Source organism: Serinus canaria, chromosome 2 (genome assembly GCF_022539315.1).
Source record: "Serinus canaria isolate serCan28SL12 chromosome 2, serCan2020, whole genome shotgun sequence".
Taxonomy (NCBI): domain Eukaryota; kingdom Metazoa; phylum Chordata; class Aves; order Passeriformes; family Fringillidae; genus Serinus; species Serinus canaria.
Window position 1 is genome coordinate 99,885,732 of NC_066315.1, and position 17,542 is coordinate 99,903,273.

General features: G+C 36.4%; 1 protein-coding gene across 2 annotated transcripts in view; it reads left to right on the forward strand.

Annotated features, from left to right (window-relative positions):
- PIEZO2 (piezo type mechanosensitive ion channel component 2) overlaps window positions 1-17,542 on the forward strand; it is a 288,278-nt gene that overhangs the window by 40,552 nt on the left and 230,184 nt on the right. For both annotated transcript variants that reach the window (XM_018908712.3, XM_030232978.2), the window contains exon 2: window positions 9,906-10,001. In XM_018908712.3, the coding sequence (XP_018764257.1) occupies window positions 9,906-10,001 (96 nt within the window). The remainder of the gene's footprint in view (window positions 1-9,905; window positions 10,002-17,542) is intronic.

The following is a 17,542-nucleotide window of genomic DNA, read 5'->3' on the forward strand; positions in this document are numbered from 1 at the left end:
TATATATTTCTTACATTTTTGGGATATGTTTAAATCAAATTTAATGTGCTCTTCACTTAGTTTTAATCCTCCAGGATGTATACTTTGGCTCTTTGTCAAGAACAGATCTTCTGAGATTCTCAGTGGACTCATTTCTCCAAATTTGAGATCTTGCTCAATTAAAAACATGCTGTGTTTTTGGTTTGCTTTTTTTTGGTTTTATTTTGTTTTTTCTTAAATGAGGTAAGTACAGTATTGTGTTTTTGAATGAAGATTCATTTTGGGACCCTTAAATTTACTGTACTCATCTCCTTGTATTCAGAACCGGCCTAATAATGACAAGGTTTTGTTCTGTCTTCCCTTGCAACAAAAAATCCTTTACTTTGGAATTGGCTAAGTTGAGAGCTCTAGGAGTTCTGTAGTGGTGAGCCCAGGACCCTGATTTCCTTGTTGGGATGACAGTTTTATTTTTTATTCTGGGGGGATGTTGCATGATACTATTTGGTGTCTTCAGGACAGTGGCTTGACTCCAGAGAAATACGTAGTCAGACTTTATATTGAGCCTAGATATAAACACATTAGAATTACTAACTGCGTGGGAAGTTTTCTTCAAGTTAAACTTCTTCTTAACTTCCCACATTCAAATATTCTTGGACAAGGACACAATGGTTTGTTTTATAAACATGAAAGGGGTATTAAATCATTTTGAATTTCCAGTCTTGTTCCTAAATTTTGGCTGAGAGCTTATCAAAAGTCTGGGGGAGTTTTTTCAAAACATATTCCAGGGGAAGAAAACATTGCTGCAGATGCTGTACAAAAGAAAATCGATACATGGAAGGCGGCCTTCCATAAGTACAAGAGGTTTGGCAACCTGAAGGGAGTGCCACAGATTGCAACTCCATGAGTGTAGGGAAAGTTTCTTGAATGACGGGCACTGAAACAGATGTAGAAGTGCTCTGCGCTTTCTGGGGAATGTTACTGCTTGAAATAAATCCACAATTAAGACTTTTTTTCCCTTAAATTTCTATATGGAGTAATTATAATAACTATTACTTTGCTGTGTGAAAACTGGACAAGACCGTGGTTCTGTTCCAATAGTAGGATTTCTGAATGATGTTTTTCATTCAATGTGTTGAGTGAAAGTGTTGCATTTGAAACTCACATGCAGGAATGATAATTGCTGCACTTGAAACCCACAGTAAAATGCATCTGTCCCAGTAGAACTCTCTTGCAGAGACTGTGGTCATGTGCATGTGAAATTTCATTGGGAGTAAGATGGGTTTAAGTACTGCTTCTGCAGAAAAGGCAATCTTAATGATCAGATTACATATCTGGATTACAAACAGCCTCCTAATATGTCCATGGGTTCTGTGACTCTTTTAGTTCTTCATGTTCCTTTGCTGGTTCTGAGTTATGAGAACTAGTTTGCAAGACAATTCATAGCATTCTTAAGTACATTCTTGTAGTAGCTCAAAACTTCTTTGCAATGAGAGAAAGTAACCTCATGTATTTGTAAGGAGAGAGAGGAAAGCACAGTTCTTCAAACAAAAAGGGATTTATTATTTTCTACAAGCAACATTGGTTTGGAATAGGGACATTGCAAGAGTGGGGAACTTGTATCTCCTTTATGCACTTGATGATATCCTGGAGTTACCTATTTTTTAAAATTCTGTTTCCTTTGGTAAACACTGTGGCTTTGTAGCACTGTCTGAAATGCTCCTTCATCATTCAGATTTATAGCTTGCAGTTGCAATCCTCTGAGTCCTTTTTATTCAGTGATGGACCAAGAAAGGAAGTTTATCTATCCTTTCCTCTGCTGGAATAAATAATGGCAGAGTTTCAAACTCTGCATTCATATTTGTAACTTCACTAATGACACTCATATTTTTCAGTGTTAACACCTCTCTGATGTTTAATCATGTTTATATTCCTCAGAAGTGTTTTATCTGGGTTAGTTTTTTAACACGTTCTTCATCTGACTCGGGGTTTTTTAGGACTGATGTCCATAAGCAACAGATGGTGAACAAAATTACTTGGTTCTTTCTGCACCTTAAGTCAATTGGCTTATGGTGATTTATGTGTTTTAGAAGACTATGAGTGTGAATGGTGGAGGAGGAATGGTAATATATGCTGAAATTCACACTTCCAGTTGCTGGAAGCATCTGCCTGGGTAGTTGTTCTGGGTGTCTGTAGCTTCTTAGTGGCTGTACATGAAGGTCTCACTTCCTTTCTGCTCATGGAGGTTTCTCTGTTGCCCAACTCTCTCCACATCTGTCCCTGGTTGATGTTATGTTTAGCAGTAGCACTGTGTGTGACATTTGATTGTCATCTGTGTTCTGAGTTTGCTGTTATTTTTAGTCTGAGTCTTGACAGAGTTATGCAACTGTAACAGCAGAACCAGACTACTGTCTCCAGATGTCCGGGGAAACAGGAACATGCTTTTCTCATCCCATGAAAATGAGTGAGGAGCAGAGTTATTTCTTTAGCTCCCAGTTACTTTCCTAGAGAGAGGAGCCTGGAGATAGAAGAGCTGTTGCTGAAGCAAGAGTGAGAATGCAGACAGCGTCCCTTCTGCAGGCAGCCACCTCAGCAGAGGAATAAGAAGACATCTCTTTCCACATCCCAGACCAATAAATGAATTTAGTTCCAGTTGGCACTGAAATGGAAATGAGTTACAATGTGAAGTTGATTCTTTGAATGGGAAAAGTTACTGATGATGGTGTCCATCATGTTTTTTTATTTGGAAATATTTGTATACTTAGTCATGGCAGTAAAGTTTATTGACATGGATTTGCTTGTGTAAGTGGATACAGCTTTAAAATACAGTATTCTAAGTAAGATTATGATTGTGGTATGGTTATACTTGAAATCCTTTGTTCCTTTTCTTGCTGTCAAATACAGCTGGGAAACACAGCTCCTGTTCCTAAGCGCTGAAAGAAAGCAGTGAACAAGGTGTTTTGTCTTCTTCTCCTTCTGATTGACTGCCATGGAATATTTGCCACAAAGTTAAAATCTGTTCCAGATGGTTTCTGATGGAGAGAGAGCTTACTAAAACTGCTGCTTGGAGAAATAGAGGAAAGGCAAGAAAGAGCAAAGGAAAAAAAATTCCAAAGCCATGGCAAAACTGTTCACTGTCCAGCAGTTATCTCTCCTGATGAATGCTGACAGGTGAAAAAATGTGATTGTAGAAGTGCTGACATGAACTAAAGGCATCCTATTCATCTGTTCATCAAAGTCTTCAAGCTTTTGGTGGTTTTTTTGGTGTTTTTGTTTTTTTTTTTTTTTTTTTTTTTTCCCAAAGAAGAAAAGTTCTCTCTCTTCTCTCTGGGTGTGGCACACAGAGGAGCCCGTGTTGAGGTGTTGGCTCAGGAGCAGGGTGGGGAGTGGTGTGTGTTAGCACGGCCTTATCAGCAGAGCTGTTGGATGTGGAGGGAGTATGGGCTGATGCAGGAGGGAACTTGTCCTGGGCAGACACAGTTCTGCACTGCACACCAGAGGCTATGACCATTATTTTGCTCTGAAGGGATGGTAAGAGTACATGCATAGCAATGTGTCATTCCAATCTCATCTGTCACAAGTGTTATTTTAAGTGCAATTACTCAGAAGTGAGACCAAAACTATGTCAGGAGTTAATCCGCTCTTCTGAATTAAAAAAAAAAAAAAAAGAAAGAAAAAAGGTAAGTTCTGTGAGCTAAAGTTCCCTGGGTACTATGCCTGTCAGATATTTGTCATTATGAGAAGGTACTGTTTTTGAAGAGGAATATTTTTGGTCACTATCAGTTTTATTCTTTAAAATAGGTTGTTTACAGCATAAACTAATTTTGCAATGTGTGGTGGGTTTTTTTAATTGTTATTGTAAAAATCTCGGAGGAAAAAGTTCTGAAACAAATTTTGTATTTCTGAAAAAAATTGAAATATGAAGTGTTAGAAGATATGAAAAATAGCAATTTTCAAAAGTGCAATTTTCTTTTTCAGAAGTGGTAATGCATATTTCTGATCAAGTGAACTTAATTGTTAGTCTTCTAAGTCTTTTTATTTCTACTGCATTTGGTTAGTAATGGCTATGTCATGTAAAAGTGAGAAATCCTCACAAACAAGATTTGTACTTGTGACTGAGTCGAAAAGGGGATGTGAGGTTGCCTCCCACTTTGTACCTTAGAAGTTGTTGGCTCATTAAAATTATAGTGGAGATGAGAACAACTGGTTGATCATCTTTCTGGGAGATTCAGCTCTGTAGGTGATTAATACTGGGTCATTTTGTCCTGCCAACAGTGAATGAGTTTAGTTTTTACTACATTAGTTTGGAAAGCAGTGCTGATAGACAACAGAGCAAGCTGTGCACAGCCTTCTGGGTCTTTGTCTCAATGTGAGATAAGGTGGGTGTTCTTCTCAAGGACGCTCCTGCCTCTGGGGGCAGAGACATCAGGAAATGCAAGGGAATACTGGAGGGCAGTTTGCTGCTATTTTACTCTATTGCTACTATGCGTGTGGGTGAGTTTTGGTTAAAGAATGCTGCATTCATGATTCTTTAGGAAAAGGAGAAAAAATTCTTGTTCCATTTCTTCTCACATATGTTGGTTGATACCAAGAGGGAGTGTTACCAGAAATTAAAGAGCCTTGTACATAAGGGCTTTTTGGAGAATGGAAGGAAAACAGACTTTGCTCACCAGTTTTGACCTCTCCTCTTTGTATCACGTTGCTGGAAGTCCTTATCTGGCTGGCAAATGGAGGTGGGGTTTTTTGTTGCTGTTAGTTTGTTTTGAATTTTTTAAAACTCTTTCTTCCTTGAAAAAAGTAATTTATTTTCAGTGGTTCTTATTGTATAAAATTTAAATCACCTTGCCTCTTTTAACATTTACTTACTTTACCAAGCTGTTGTATAGTTCATATAGTCCATCAAGGAGCAGTGTAGGGCTCCATTCAGGTTTTTGTTGGTTTTCCCTGCAGCTTTTGTGCAGTTTTGCTATAATAGGCAAAGAAGATGTTGTAGCCATAAATTTTAACACTTCAGTCTTCGACAGAAGGCTGAGTCCATATGGCCTAGTGCTGAACCTACTTGCCTTGGTAGATTAGCTCCTGATGTCTAGTAAGGTGATTAGGGGTAAAAAAACCTAAACCAACCAAAAAAAAGCCCCCCAAACACCACCAATTTAGAATATTCCAGAGAATGTGGGAATCAGCTGGTAAATGTCTTACTGGAGAGCAGCACAAGTGGAAAGGCCAGAATAATCTTGACCTTAGGACAGTGCCTTATTGGTAAGAGGGACCTTAACTGTATCTCCTCCTGGAAGAGCTGGCCACTCATGTCACACATTCATGGACTGTCATGTAGAATATTTGTTTAGATAGATAGATTTGTTTCAGCTTTGACTTAGGCTGAGCTTTTGCACCAGAAGCTTTTCATCTGGGCTGTGTGCCGGTGTCTCATTCCCATGTTATACCTACTAGCAAAGGCTGTCATCTGTAGCCTGTTTTAGTCATCTGAATTGTGTGGTAGTCGGGGATTTTTTCAGAATAATGAGGATATAATGGATATTAACCATAAGATAACTAAGAAAAATTACAGCATTACAGGCAGGAATCTGGTGGTGAGTTGTCCTAGCTTTGAGAGCTGGATACTTGGCCTCCTGGAGACTGAGAAGTTTCGAAGGTCATTCAGCTGCTGCTTCCTTTTCTCTTCTGTGTTTTGATCTCTTATTTCAGATCAGCTGGATATAAGAATGAGTGAGCAGCATCGCCTCTGTCTTTTAGCCAATAACCCTTGCCTGCTCAGGGTTAGATTTTTTCAGCAATACTTTTTCCAATTAATATTTTCACTGAATATATATTTTTTTGTGTTACTGGAAAAATAAGCATGAAAGTTAGGCCAAATTTTAGTCTAAATGTACAATTTTTAAAGAATATCATTGCATAGCTTTCTTAATAATCTTGCAGCTGTAAAGTTGTTAAAACAGGATGCAAACACCATGCAATATCCTGTTGAAGGTAGAAGACACATTACTTCAGTGTAGTTGGCAGAATTAATTTCTTCTCATGCTTAAGCACACAAGAGTCTGGATAGGATAACACTAAAAAGGATACATAATATTCTCAAACCTACAGTAGAAATATGTGAAATATGTGGAAGAGATATTTTTACATATTTCTTGAACAGAAAAGGGTTTAACGAGCAATACATTACTCTGTTAACAATAATGACAGAGCTTTTTTTTACTAAAGTAAATTCAGGAATATTGAGTGGATGGCTAATACTGTCTTCACCTTCCTTCTTGTTTTCTGTTGTTGTGGCTTTTGACAGAATTCTAGTTTACAAATGAGGAGTTAGTAGTTGTTTGGTACTATGCCTGTACTCTTGAAGGCTGGTTTTTCTGAACACGTGGTTTCCACTTCTGAATTAAGAACTCTTAAAATTTTTGTGGAATAAAACTAAACACATCATTTATGAGGTTGGTTTTTTCCTCTTCTTTCCAAGTTCAAGTTTATTGTGAATTTCTTTATTGCCCTTCACTTTGCTCTCCAGTATTTTTTTATATAACAGGTAAAACACCAATTCTATACAAATTATTCTCTTTAAATGGAGGAAAGAAAACTGTTGGTATAAATAAGAAATAATAATATATAACAGCTGTTAGAATTCTACATGTAGAAAGCTGATGTGTCTAAGAAGCCATATTAAATTTCTTCAAAGGCCTACTCTGGCTAGCATAAAACACTGAAAAATAAATTCTAGAAGGGCAGAGTTCTCATGTGATATACGATTTTCTGGTGGGCTTTTTTTTTTTTTTTGAGATTCCTTTTTGATTTTGTATGGCACACACTGTTCATACCTGTCTTAAAAATGAATTGAATTTTTTAGCTGTAAATCAATCTGTCCACTGCTGTGAAAGATTATAAAAATCTTTAAAGGTTTGTACAACACCTTTTATTTTCTATACATTAAAACTGAAATATTTTAAATAGCCACTTATGAATGGAGAAGTCAGTCTTACATTTTATCAAGTGCTCTTCTCTACCTGTCTAAGGGAAGGTGCGTTAAAGTGCTTCAGGTGATGCAAAATAAAAGATCATTTGCTTCTAATTCTGTGTATTAATAGCTCTGCTTTTTGTGTCTTTTCCCAATTGTGTATAATAATACAGCTATTATTGGGCTGTGAACAACAGCAGAACTTCACAGGTGAAAAATCACATTTCTGAAATTTTGTCAGTAGAGACGTTAGAAAACATGGTGAGACATGGTTTAAAAAGAAGCCTGAAGAGCAGGAAGTGTGCATGGACTTTGCACATACGGTGCAATTTCCAGTTTAAGCCTTTTTGTTCAGTGTTTGCTGTAGACAAACCCATCCTTTGAATGCTAAGAAATGAAAGGGTTTTCTGGATGCCTTATATGAAAAAATAAGGGAAGGTTTGAATGGAAATGTAACCTCTGTTAACAGTCCTGTTTATGTAGCAATAGGGGAAACAAAAGCTTTTGAGTGCACAGCTCTAGGAATAGAAAGCAGTAAACTTTGTGGTAAATATAGTTGAAGAAGTCATTGGAAATTAATTTTGCAAATCGATTAGACAATTTTGAGAAGCAGTAACAAGCCTTAAATGCTAAAATTACATTAATTTTGATACTGCAAACTGACCAATGTCTCCAAAATACCCAGAAATTTCTATCCCATCTGGTTTGCCAAGAAACTCATCTCTAAAGGTGCTTTTTCTGTTGATGGAATTCCATTGATCTTAAATGGGACTTTCCATTGTTTGGGACATCTGTGTACAGCTCCTTTTGCAGAAGGAGACCTCTGTGAATACCAGAGGGAGTGTAGAGGATGGGTTCATTTGCTTTTTTTGGGTCCTTTGGTGTTGCATCAGTGACAAACTGAAGCTGATTTTATGCTCTGAAACTTTTTCTAGATAATTTTGAGTGTCAGAACTGAGGAATATGTATGTTTGACAAAATAATAATGTAGTGCAGTGCCAATATGTAAAAGCAGTGCAGCTGCTTTTTCCTAATCTTTTATCTTGATAAAATTATATCCAGTCTTTTATTTTTGCACCTTAGCTTGGTAAGGCACGCATCTCTCAAGACACACACTAGATAAGTAATGCTAATCACAAAATAAAAATATTGGAATAGTTGCAGTAGGGAATAGTAAAAAGGTTGCAGCTAGGTTTTGGGGAGTTTAATTCATAATTCTGGGAAAAATAATGCTATAGCTCATGCAACTGCTTAAATAAATACAAGTTTTCCAGGCAGCGTCTAGCCAAGTTTGCTGGAGGAGGCTTTGATATAAATAGAGGTTCTAAATATTTGACACAGACTTGTTAGCAAGACATTCAGTGACTTCCACCTAATGAAGGAAGACATTTAAAGCACACAGTTGCTGTTTTCTGTCCTTGTACTGGGAAACTGACTGCTAGGTGCTCTACAAGAAGTGCAGCAAGCTCAGTCCTCAAGAAAGAAGAAAATAATATTGCACTGAAAATAAGTAGGCTGTTTAACGTGATTAAAATCTGGTTGACACAATCCCAAAAATAACTGGATAATAGTATTACCTGCTAATGTTGTTATTCTGCTACCAGAATGACTGAGCACATTGGTCCTTCCCATTGAAATGGAAAAGCCTTCAGGCCATAGAAAGCCTTAAACCACTATCGTACCTCTTCCTATGAATGCCACAGAACTTGTTTCCACCCTGAAATTAAACTTGAAAAAAAAACCAAAAAACCCCAAAAGTTGATTTATGGATTTGTCCTGATATCAGGAGTGTCTTTGCCATTCTTTCCAAGAAGGCCACTAATAGCCATTGTACATCCTGTGCTCCTCTGTAGAGGACCCTGAGAGTAGGTGCATAATAGCAGAGCTGCCTCCCTCTTCTCAAGTACATTGACTTTAGAGCTCTGATAATTGCTTGCAGAATTCCCTATGGGATAGGTCCTATTTACTCTATCTTGCAGGCTTTTTATAGATACAAATGTAGGTGTAGGTCTTCAGTTGGCCTTTAAAGGTTGTGGCTATAAGGAAAGGTTAGTAAGTGACAAGAGCAATTCTTACAGGAAAATGAGAAGCTACCCTTAAGGATTCTGGATTTCACTCAGAAAAACTCTCTATTAAGCTTTGGTGGCTTTTGTAGTCCTTGACAGATTTTTTTTTTTAAGGCTGATTGTGGAATCATATCAGTTCAAAAATAGAAAATAGGTGCTTCTTATTCTTCCTGCTCCTAGGCACTCACGCATTTCATGTACTTCTTGGCCAACCTGCTGATGTGGAGTGTATACCCAGAGTTTTCTATCAAGGCTATTAAGGAAATCAAATCAGTTCAAAACATTTGATGGTTCAGGAAACAAAAGTTGTAGCTATTGTATGGATTTGCTAACAGAGAGCCTTAGCAGGTTTTTTTTATGATTAAAGTGGACAGATGTGATGAGGATGAGGATCAATTAATGCATAACTTGTTAACTCATTCCTACTTTTGTTTCCATGATACTATTCCATGATATTCCACAATACACTATTGTTTTCAGGAAGTTGTGTCTGGCAAAAATTGCTTTCTTTTGGAATACATGTTTCTGGCAGGGCTAAAGATGTATATGTATTCCAAAACCAAGTTGTTTTTGATATAGCTGAGAAGACTTCATTGATACAAGTCTCCATCACTGGGTATACTCAAGAACCCTCTTGGTGCAATCAGGGATGACCCTGCTTGAGCAGGGAGGTCGGGCCAGATGACCCACTTTGGTTCCTTCCAACCTGACCTAATCTTTGATTCTAAGATTTATTTTAACCATAAACTTAAATACCTATGAAAAAATTGTTTAAATAAGTGGTCAAAAGTTGACAAGGTCAATTGTAAACTCAAGTGGGAAATACTTTGTGTCATTGAATTTGATTTTATCAGGCCATTTAAACAATATGTTGTTTTTCTTTTGTCTCATTGCAGCCTGTGCTTTCCGTTACAATGGGCTCTCCTTTGTCTACCTCATCTACCTCCTGCTCATTCCTCTGTTTTCAGAACCCACAAAAGAAACCATGCAAGGTAAGAAGTTCATTGCTTCATTCTTCAGAGTCTGTGATGCACAGAGTACATGCAAAAGCTTTGGGGTAGTAGAAGGTGAAGTCCTGAGTGTTTCTCCCTCATTAAGTGATCTGACTTGTAATACATACTTTAAGTTCCTTGACGTTGTAGTTTCACAATATGCTCATCTTGGTGCCCAAGGACTTCCAACCATGCTTGCCCCACATTGTATCAGGGCTGTCTGATAGCACTACTGGGCATTCCTTTTTATGGCATTACTTCCTCTGGAAGACTGATGTGGTTTGGGTAAAAAATGAATTTTCAGAACCCTCCCAAAGTCATCCTGTCATAGATTTGCTCTAGGTCTGAATTGGTAGTTAATTATGAGAATTAAATTTGGTACCAGATTTTTCATTCAATTGTATTTTAGGTACTTAACCAACTGTCACCCTGGCATTATACTACTGCCTTAGCAAAAATAACTCGAAGGGCTTGCTGTTAGAGATGACAATCGACTGCATTCAAGTATTTGTGTATCACATACAGAGGTGTGTCTACAGCAAGAATGGAATACTTCTGAAAGGGGTATTTACATTCCCCTGTAGTGAGGAGGAAGGGGTTCTTTATAGGTCTATTTGATTAGGACCAATTCCAGTGTGACTTAATAGAATAATCTAGTTTGCATCACCAATGGTAGCAATCTCTCCTCAGATCCATGCTTTCTTAGGACTTTGGATAGTCTCCCTGTGTTGTGTATCACACTGCATTGCATTTCACCTGAATGTCATGTTATGTATGATGTGTTTGTCTGAATTAATTTCATATATAAATTTAGTATTTCTAAGTGTATACCTACTCTGCCCACTGTCCCTGTCACATTTCTTGTTAATTTCCCTGTTAAATTGCGTGTGGATGTGTGGGTGTATCTTTCTAGAAACTGTTGAGAGGTGTTGTGGGGGGCTTTTTTGTGTCCAGAAAATGGAAAAGAAAGAGGAAATATTTAAATATTTTAGCTAAAACCAGCCAAACCACCAGTAAATAAGAGTCAAAAAGAAATAAATTAAACTTCACAAAAAAACAACCCAAAACCAAACCAAATCTATGTTTATGTACTTTACTTGTATTTTCCCCAATACTTTTGTCATTTAGATAATATTTTTATTGAAATTTTGTTTGTTTTGATTAAGTTTTTTAAATTCTTTTAAACTCTCTAGCTTTCCTCTATTTTTTTCTTTCCTCATCATCTCATGATACCCTCAGCTCTTCAGTCAAAATCTCTGACCAACTTTCTGTGACCTATCTCCTGCACTTTCATCTGTTTTCCCAGTTTGTCACCTTTCACTTTACAGTTCCTAAACTTATGGAGCTTCTCTCCATGAAGCCTAAGGGTTTTGCAGGATATGGGATTAGAAATTATTCTGAAATGGATGATATCAGTCTAGGTTAATTTAAATTTTGACAGAAACTTAAAAGTTTAGAAACACTGGAGAAAAGCTATTATACTCACTCAAATAGTTCAGATGGTGTTTAAAGATTAATGAGTAATTTTTTTTCCTCCTTGCCCCCATAAATATTTAATCTTCCTAAAAAGGTTAATTACTAAGATAAAATAATATTACTCCTTAAACATGAAGATATAATTCACTGTCTATGTCTCTGCCTATGTTCCATGTATTAGTTTCAATTCTAACTGAAGGATTTGTCTCCTGTACTTCAAAAGAGGTTGGTATTTCACATATCAGCACCTTAAAACTAACCTATGGAACATAGGCTGAGAAAACTGTGTAAGAAACATTCATTGCAAATAACATCTTCTTGTCTGCAGGAGTAACTTAAAGCCTGACCAGTTTTTCAAGGGTTGCTGATGGGAACAGTTTTAGAGGCATTTACCACCTTGTCTGCTGTGATTTCAGCAGTAATTCTTTATATGAATTAACTCTAAAATCTGTAACTGATTTGTTACCTATTTCTCTGGAGCTGACAAATACACAGTAAATTGTGCAACAGTCTAGTTTCTAACTTTGATTGTGAGATTGTTTATATTAGTGGTATTTTTTTTCCTTTGTGTGTAATGGCTACTGCAGTTATGTCTTCATCCTTAATAAAGGCTTGTACATGATGTTTTCATAGAAATAATAAAACACGACAACATATATTGATCCAGTCTTGGGCAAATGGCCCATTTAGCTGTACTAAATACCTGTTTTATGTGACTTCTTTTTTCCAGTAAGAGATGTGAGCTTACATTTAGATAGGTTTTATTTTACTTTATTTATTTTAATATTTTTTGATTAATAGACTCTGTAGCCAGTCATGATGTAAATAAAAAAAAAATAAGGGAGGGAAATCAGTTAATTTCACACATGGACGAGGTTTTGCTCATTCTGCTGATGTTAATGTCAAAAAGAATGGGTTTGCTTTTGAATTATTTCACTGCTCAGGATGACAAAACATATCTCTGTTGGAAAAATGAACTTGTCACAGCACTCAGATCAGTAAAAAGGATGTTTTAAAATATTTAGATTGATAAAATGATGAATTATCATAAAAAAAATTGTTAATTTAGCATTATTCTGAGCGTGGCTGAAACAATGGTAAAGAAATGGAGGAATGGAATTTGTTTTGCAGATATTAAAGGGTTTGTGATTTGCAATAATCTGCACAGAATTGTAAGATACAGAAGACTTACAGTAACAAATTTGGATCACCAAATATAGCTAAAGGGTTTTCAGGAGAGAATTGATCTAAGTGAATATGGGAAAAAACTTTATGCAAACATTCTTTTGAGTTTTGTGTGAAAACAATGCCCCTGTGTGCACTCATCAATTCTACAATGCATCTGTTTTACTAGCAGTCTTTCTACACTCAGCTGCACTCAGTTTTTTGAGTTTCACACTAACTTTAAGCGTCTGACTTGAGACATCTGATTTAGATGTTCAAGGCAGGAATTGGCTAAACCTATATATTTACTGAACAGAAGATGGGTCCTAATGGTAGTCCTCAGAATTTGCCATTTAAGCCTCCAGTGAGTCCTAATATCTTAAATTAGAAGCATAATTTTAGACCTCATCTATGCTCCAAGATATCAAGACTTTTGGACAAAATAAGGAGCTTAAGTGAAAATTTTTATGTGATACTCACGAAAGAGGAAAAAAGGTGGTTAACCCCTTGATTGTAAACTCTTGCTCTGAAAGAATCACAGTTGAATGGGTTTTAGTCGATTAGAAGAGAGTACTTTCTATATTATTAAATCACCTGCTCTGACAGAGCTTCAGCTTTAGCTCAGAATTTCCGAAGCGTTGCTACAGAATGAACTGCTGCCCAAGGTGTGCATGCAGAAAGCACCTAAAAACAACTTGAAAAACTCAAACCGAAGAAAACAAATCACAAGTTTTGAGAGTTTAACAGAATTCCTGTTAAAACCATGTCCTGTTGGTGGCAAATATTATACTTAAAGCTCTATGAACAAAGAATGAAACATTTGAAAAACATAACATCCTAATCTATATACTAACACATACATTGGAGTAGTCTGTCATGTCTGCTATAATGAACTATTGATGTTTGCAATCTTACGTGTCTTTTTCTGTCTCAAAGCTGTGGAAAAGATTCTTAAACTTCTTGATCTTTTCTATTTGTCAGCTCTAATAGTTTTCATAACAACAATGTTATTAACAGAATATGATGAAAAACACAAATAATGTAGCTAATTTGGGGCTTTTAAACATTCTGTTTTTCTTAAATTATCTGCATACAGAATGAGATGCTAGGTTGGAAATACAGATTTTGATTTTGGGAAGGCTTGTTTGCATGGTTTTTGTTGCTTGCTTTGAACAGAAATTCAATTGAATGTGTATCTTAAGCTTACAAATCTATTGCTGCATCTGTCCAAGGAGATGTTTTTAGCTCAAGCAGTTGGAGTTCATTAGTTCTTTTCTTATAATACTTATATCACCCACTATTATTATATTATTGTTTGGGCATCATAGTTAAGACCACTTCAGATAGACGGTAAATGGCCACCTGGCTGCACCATCTGAAAGCACATCAAAAACAGAGATGCATTTTGTGCATCTGAGGTGTGTGATTGAAACCCTATCCACCCCTGCAGGTAGCAGAACCTGTACCTGTTCACTTATTTCTGATAGTGTTTGTGAGCTGTACACTGCATTTTTGTTCTTCAAAAGAGTTTTCAGTCATGTCTGCCAGAATGGACACTGGACATTGACAGACCATAGACCCAGAAATATGCTGATCTCATTATAAATGAAAATGTATTAATTGGTTGCAAAGAGAAGGGACATGTTTTAAACCATGTTTAAAACATGTATTTCAATAAAAAGTCTTCATGGTTTTGGGGAGCAGAACTTGAGTTTTGACTTATTCTTTGGTAGATTTACAATACTCTTTGGTCAATTTAGATTTAGGTTTATGTGATTTTGAGAAGAGTTTCACCCACATTTTACCTGTATAACCACAAAGATGATTTGTTCCTTTCCTGGAAAATTATTTATTACCTGTTATCCTTAGGTGATCAATAGAAAGTACTTTGGGCAGTAACAGAAACGCTGATTAAATGGGGTGGGAGAACTCTTTGGAATGTCTTTGAAACCACTGAGTTTCTTTGTACTAGCCCAAAGCATCAGCATGAAGACATTTTTATAAGTTAGAAAATGCTGTTGAGCAATAACAAGTGGGATTTCTACTGGATTGGGTACATATTTTCTTATGGAGACATGCCAGGCTGCTACATAAACATCCTTTGACTTAAAACACTGCATCTCAGCTAGGTTTCTCCACTCCTGACATTATAAGGTATTCTCTTGGGAGTGAACAGTGTGTTATTTATAATCAGTGGGCCAAATCCAATAAGAAATACCTGTTCTTGGAAATTTTAGCAATGTGAGAGTGAACATGCAGCCATACCTTTACATTAACCACTTTCACAAATGTTCTTTCATCTTAAGAGCCTGTGAACATTTCTGTTATTGGTACTGTGTGCTTTCCCACTATTTAGGACAAAAACATTTTCTTAAGAGATGAATTAGAACCCCCTTCAACTGGGTGAGAGTGAACTCACAAGAAGCATTGGACTGACAGTGTTGGGTACAAGAATCTTGTATTTTTCTTAAATAAGTTGTGTGTGACAGCAAATATCCATGACTTTCTCACTGCCTCGCAATGCTGTTCCCAAATGGGAGCACCATTCTACGAATGGACACTCCAGTGCCTGGGCTGTTTCACTTTTTGGCTTTTACAGACTAGACTGTAAGCAAGGATGATTTCCAGTAAGTGGATGATTAGACAATGTGTCACCCATTTTCATTGTCATGTTTTATGTGAGGGCTGGCAATGTTTTTGGATCCAGGTATGGCAGAAACTCAGCAGCATGTTGACTGAAGACTTTCAAGCAAAGCAGAACCATCAGAGTTGGGGCAAGAATACAGAAGTCAGGAGGAGAAAATAACTAGAAAAATTTTTAACTTGCAATTAACTATTTGACTCAGACTTTCTTTTGTGTGATTATTGATGACATGAGTCTTTAGAAAGATTAAAACGTAGAGAAGGGAAATGAGTCTTGGTAAAAAGGGCAAAAATTCTTCAGGGGTTTTTGAAATAGGGTGTTAGGAATTAGACTGGTGTGGGGTTTTTTGGGTAGAGATGGAAGTCCTAAATTATCCGAAAGAAAAAGCTAGTTTAGGAAAGCTGACACTGTCACAAACTGTTTTCACTGTAGAAATGAGCACTTTAATAGCTGCATTAGATTTTGTATTATTTTATTTATTTTAAAGTCATATTTCTGCTGATGCATTAAATAGCATTTGTTTTAGGGAATGAAAAAAGTCAATTTCAGTTGATATTTAGTTATTTTAATGTTTCAAGTTGATCCCAAAGCTATTCCCTGCCCTGGTGATAGTCAGCTTCAGAGTAAACATGCCACAGTTTAATTAACATTGTTTAATTTAACTCTAGCTGTGATTAAAGAACAAGATCCAAACCAAGCTTCCTTTTTACCCCAAAGTATAGGTAAATTCCAATTTTTTACATAAATAAATGTCTTTATGTAATAAATTTAATTTATCAATTTACTAAAACATAGAGAAGTAATTTAGAGGTGAAAATAAGGAAATTTTGTTCTTGGCAATAAGTTTGAAAATGTTCTTGCTTTTTTCCCCCTGATTCATTAAGCTACATGCAACACCTAACATTATCACATTTACTTTATAGAGCTTCTGAAGGTGACTTTTCTAGCTGTCCTTTCTGTTCTTCTTTTTTAAAATAATTGTGAATTAGTCAAATTTCTTCCTTTCCAGGAAGGATGTGCAAAATAAAACTTATTATTGTTGTATTTGGAAGGTGAAAGAGTGAAGAAATGGGAATGTAATCAAGAAAGAGCATGGTAGATTAGGGGAATTTGCTGTGAGCTAGCAGTCCTCCTGTTTAATGCCCCTAAAGTTACTGTAAGTAGAAATTTCTGCCCTGAGTTTGAATGAGACAAGCACAGAAAATGTTGTTTAGAACCCAGCTGTGAAGTTGATCACTGACAAAAGCACTTTCCTGAATGTCCTCACATTCTCAAATTAGGGATCTGATGTAGGCTTACTGTGGCTGTGAAAGGATTTTAAACTCATAATGACATTTTGTCATGTTTTAAAATTGAGTTAAACAATGAACTTATGAAAATATGTTTTACAAAATTGTATAAAAATAGCAGCACCTTAGAATGTATAATGGGATTAAATGTCCATCATGTAGTCCTGTAATCCTCATTCTGATTAAACAGGCCACAGATTTTGATGGAAAGGTGCTGGGTGTGCCAGGACAGCCAAACTTCAAGAATTTGTTCTCTCTTCATTGTCCTGAAGCATGAATTTCTCTGCCTTAAATTGTCTTTGTTCTTTTTAGTGCACTTTGTATGTAAATGATTGGAGAAGTGTTACACTTCTATTTTTTTGTTTCAATGAGCCTCTTTTATTCATCTTTTGGGTTCATTGGCATAATTTGGTAATTTTATGTGCCTTACACGCAGCAGGAATCATGACCATCCATCCAAGTCAGGAACCTTCTCCTGCCCTGTTTTCCCTGCAGTGGGAATGGACCAGCCCTTGAGGCAGCAAAGTTTCCTTGTGACAATTCTGAGACCTCTTGATTGAGCTCTGTCAAAAGCTGTGTGATACAGAGTTTAAAGGGAATCAAAAATGTTTACAGTGCTGTAGCTTTTTAGCTCTGTCAATGAGCAAGTAGATAGGAGAGAAATTGCAGGGGTATTTTTGAATCTGCTTCTACACTAGAGTAATTTAAAAGTCAAAATTACATTTCAGGAAGAAGGTAGGAGGTTGATAAGATCTTGGCCAGATTCAGATAATACTGAAGGAGAAAATCAACATGCAATTATTATGGTCTACTATAAATTAGAGGATGAATGATCCTAATAACCATACAGCCAAATATTTCCCTAGGGCATGAAACTTTAACAATTACTGACTTGTGAAGAGTCAATGTTATTTTAAAATTGGGTTTAGAGGAACTACAGACGTCAGAGAGAGTTAGTCATTACTATT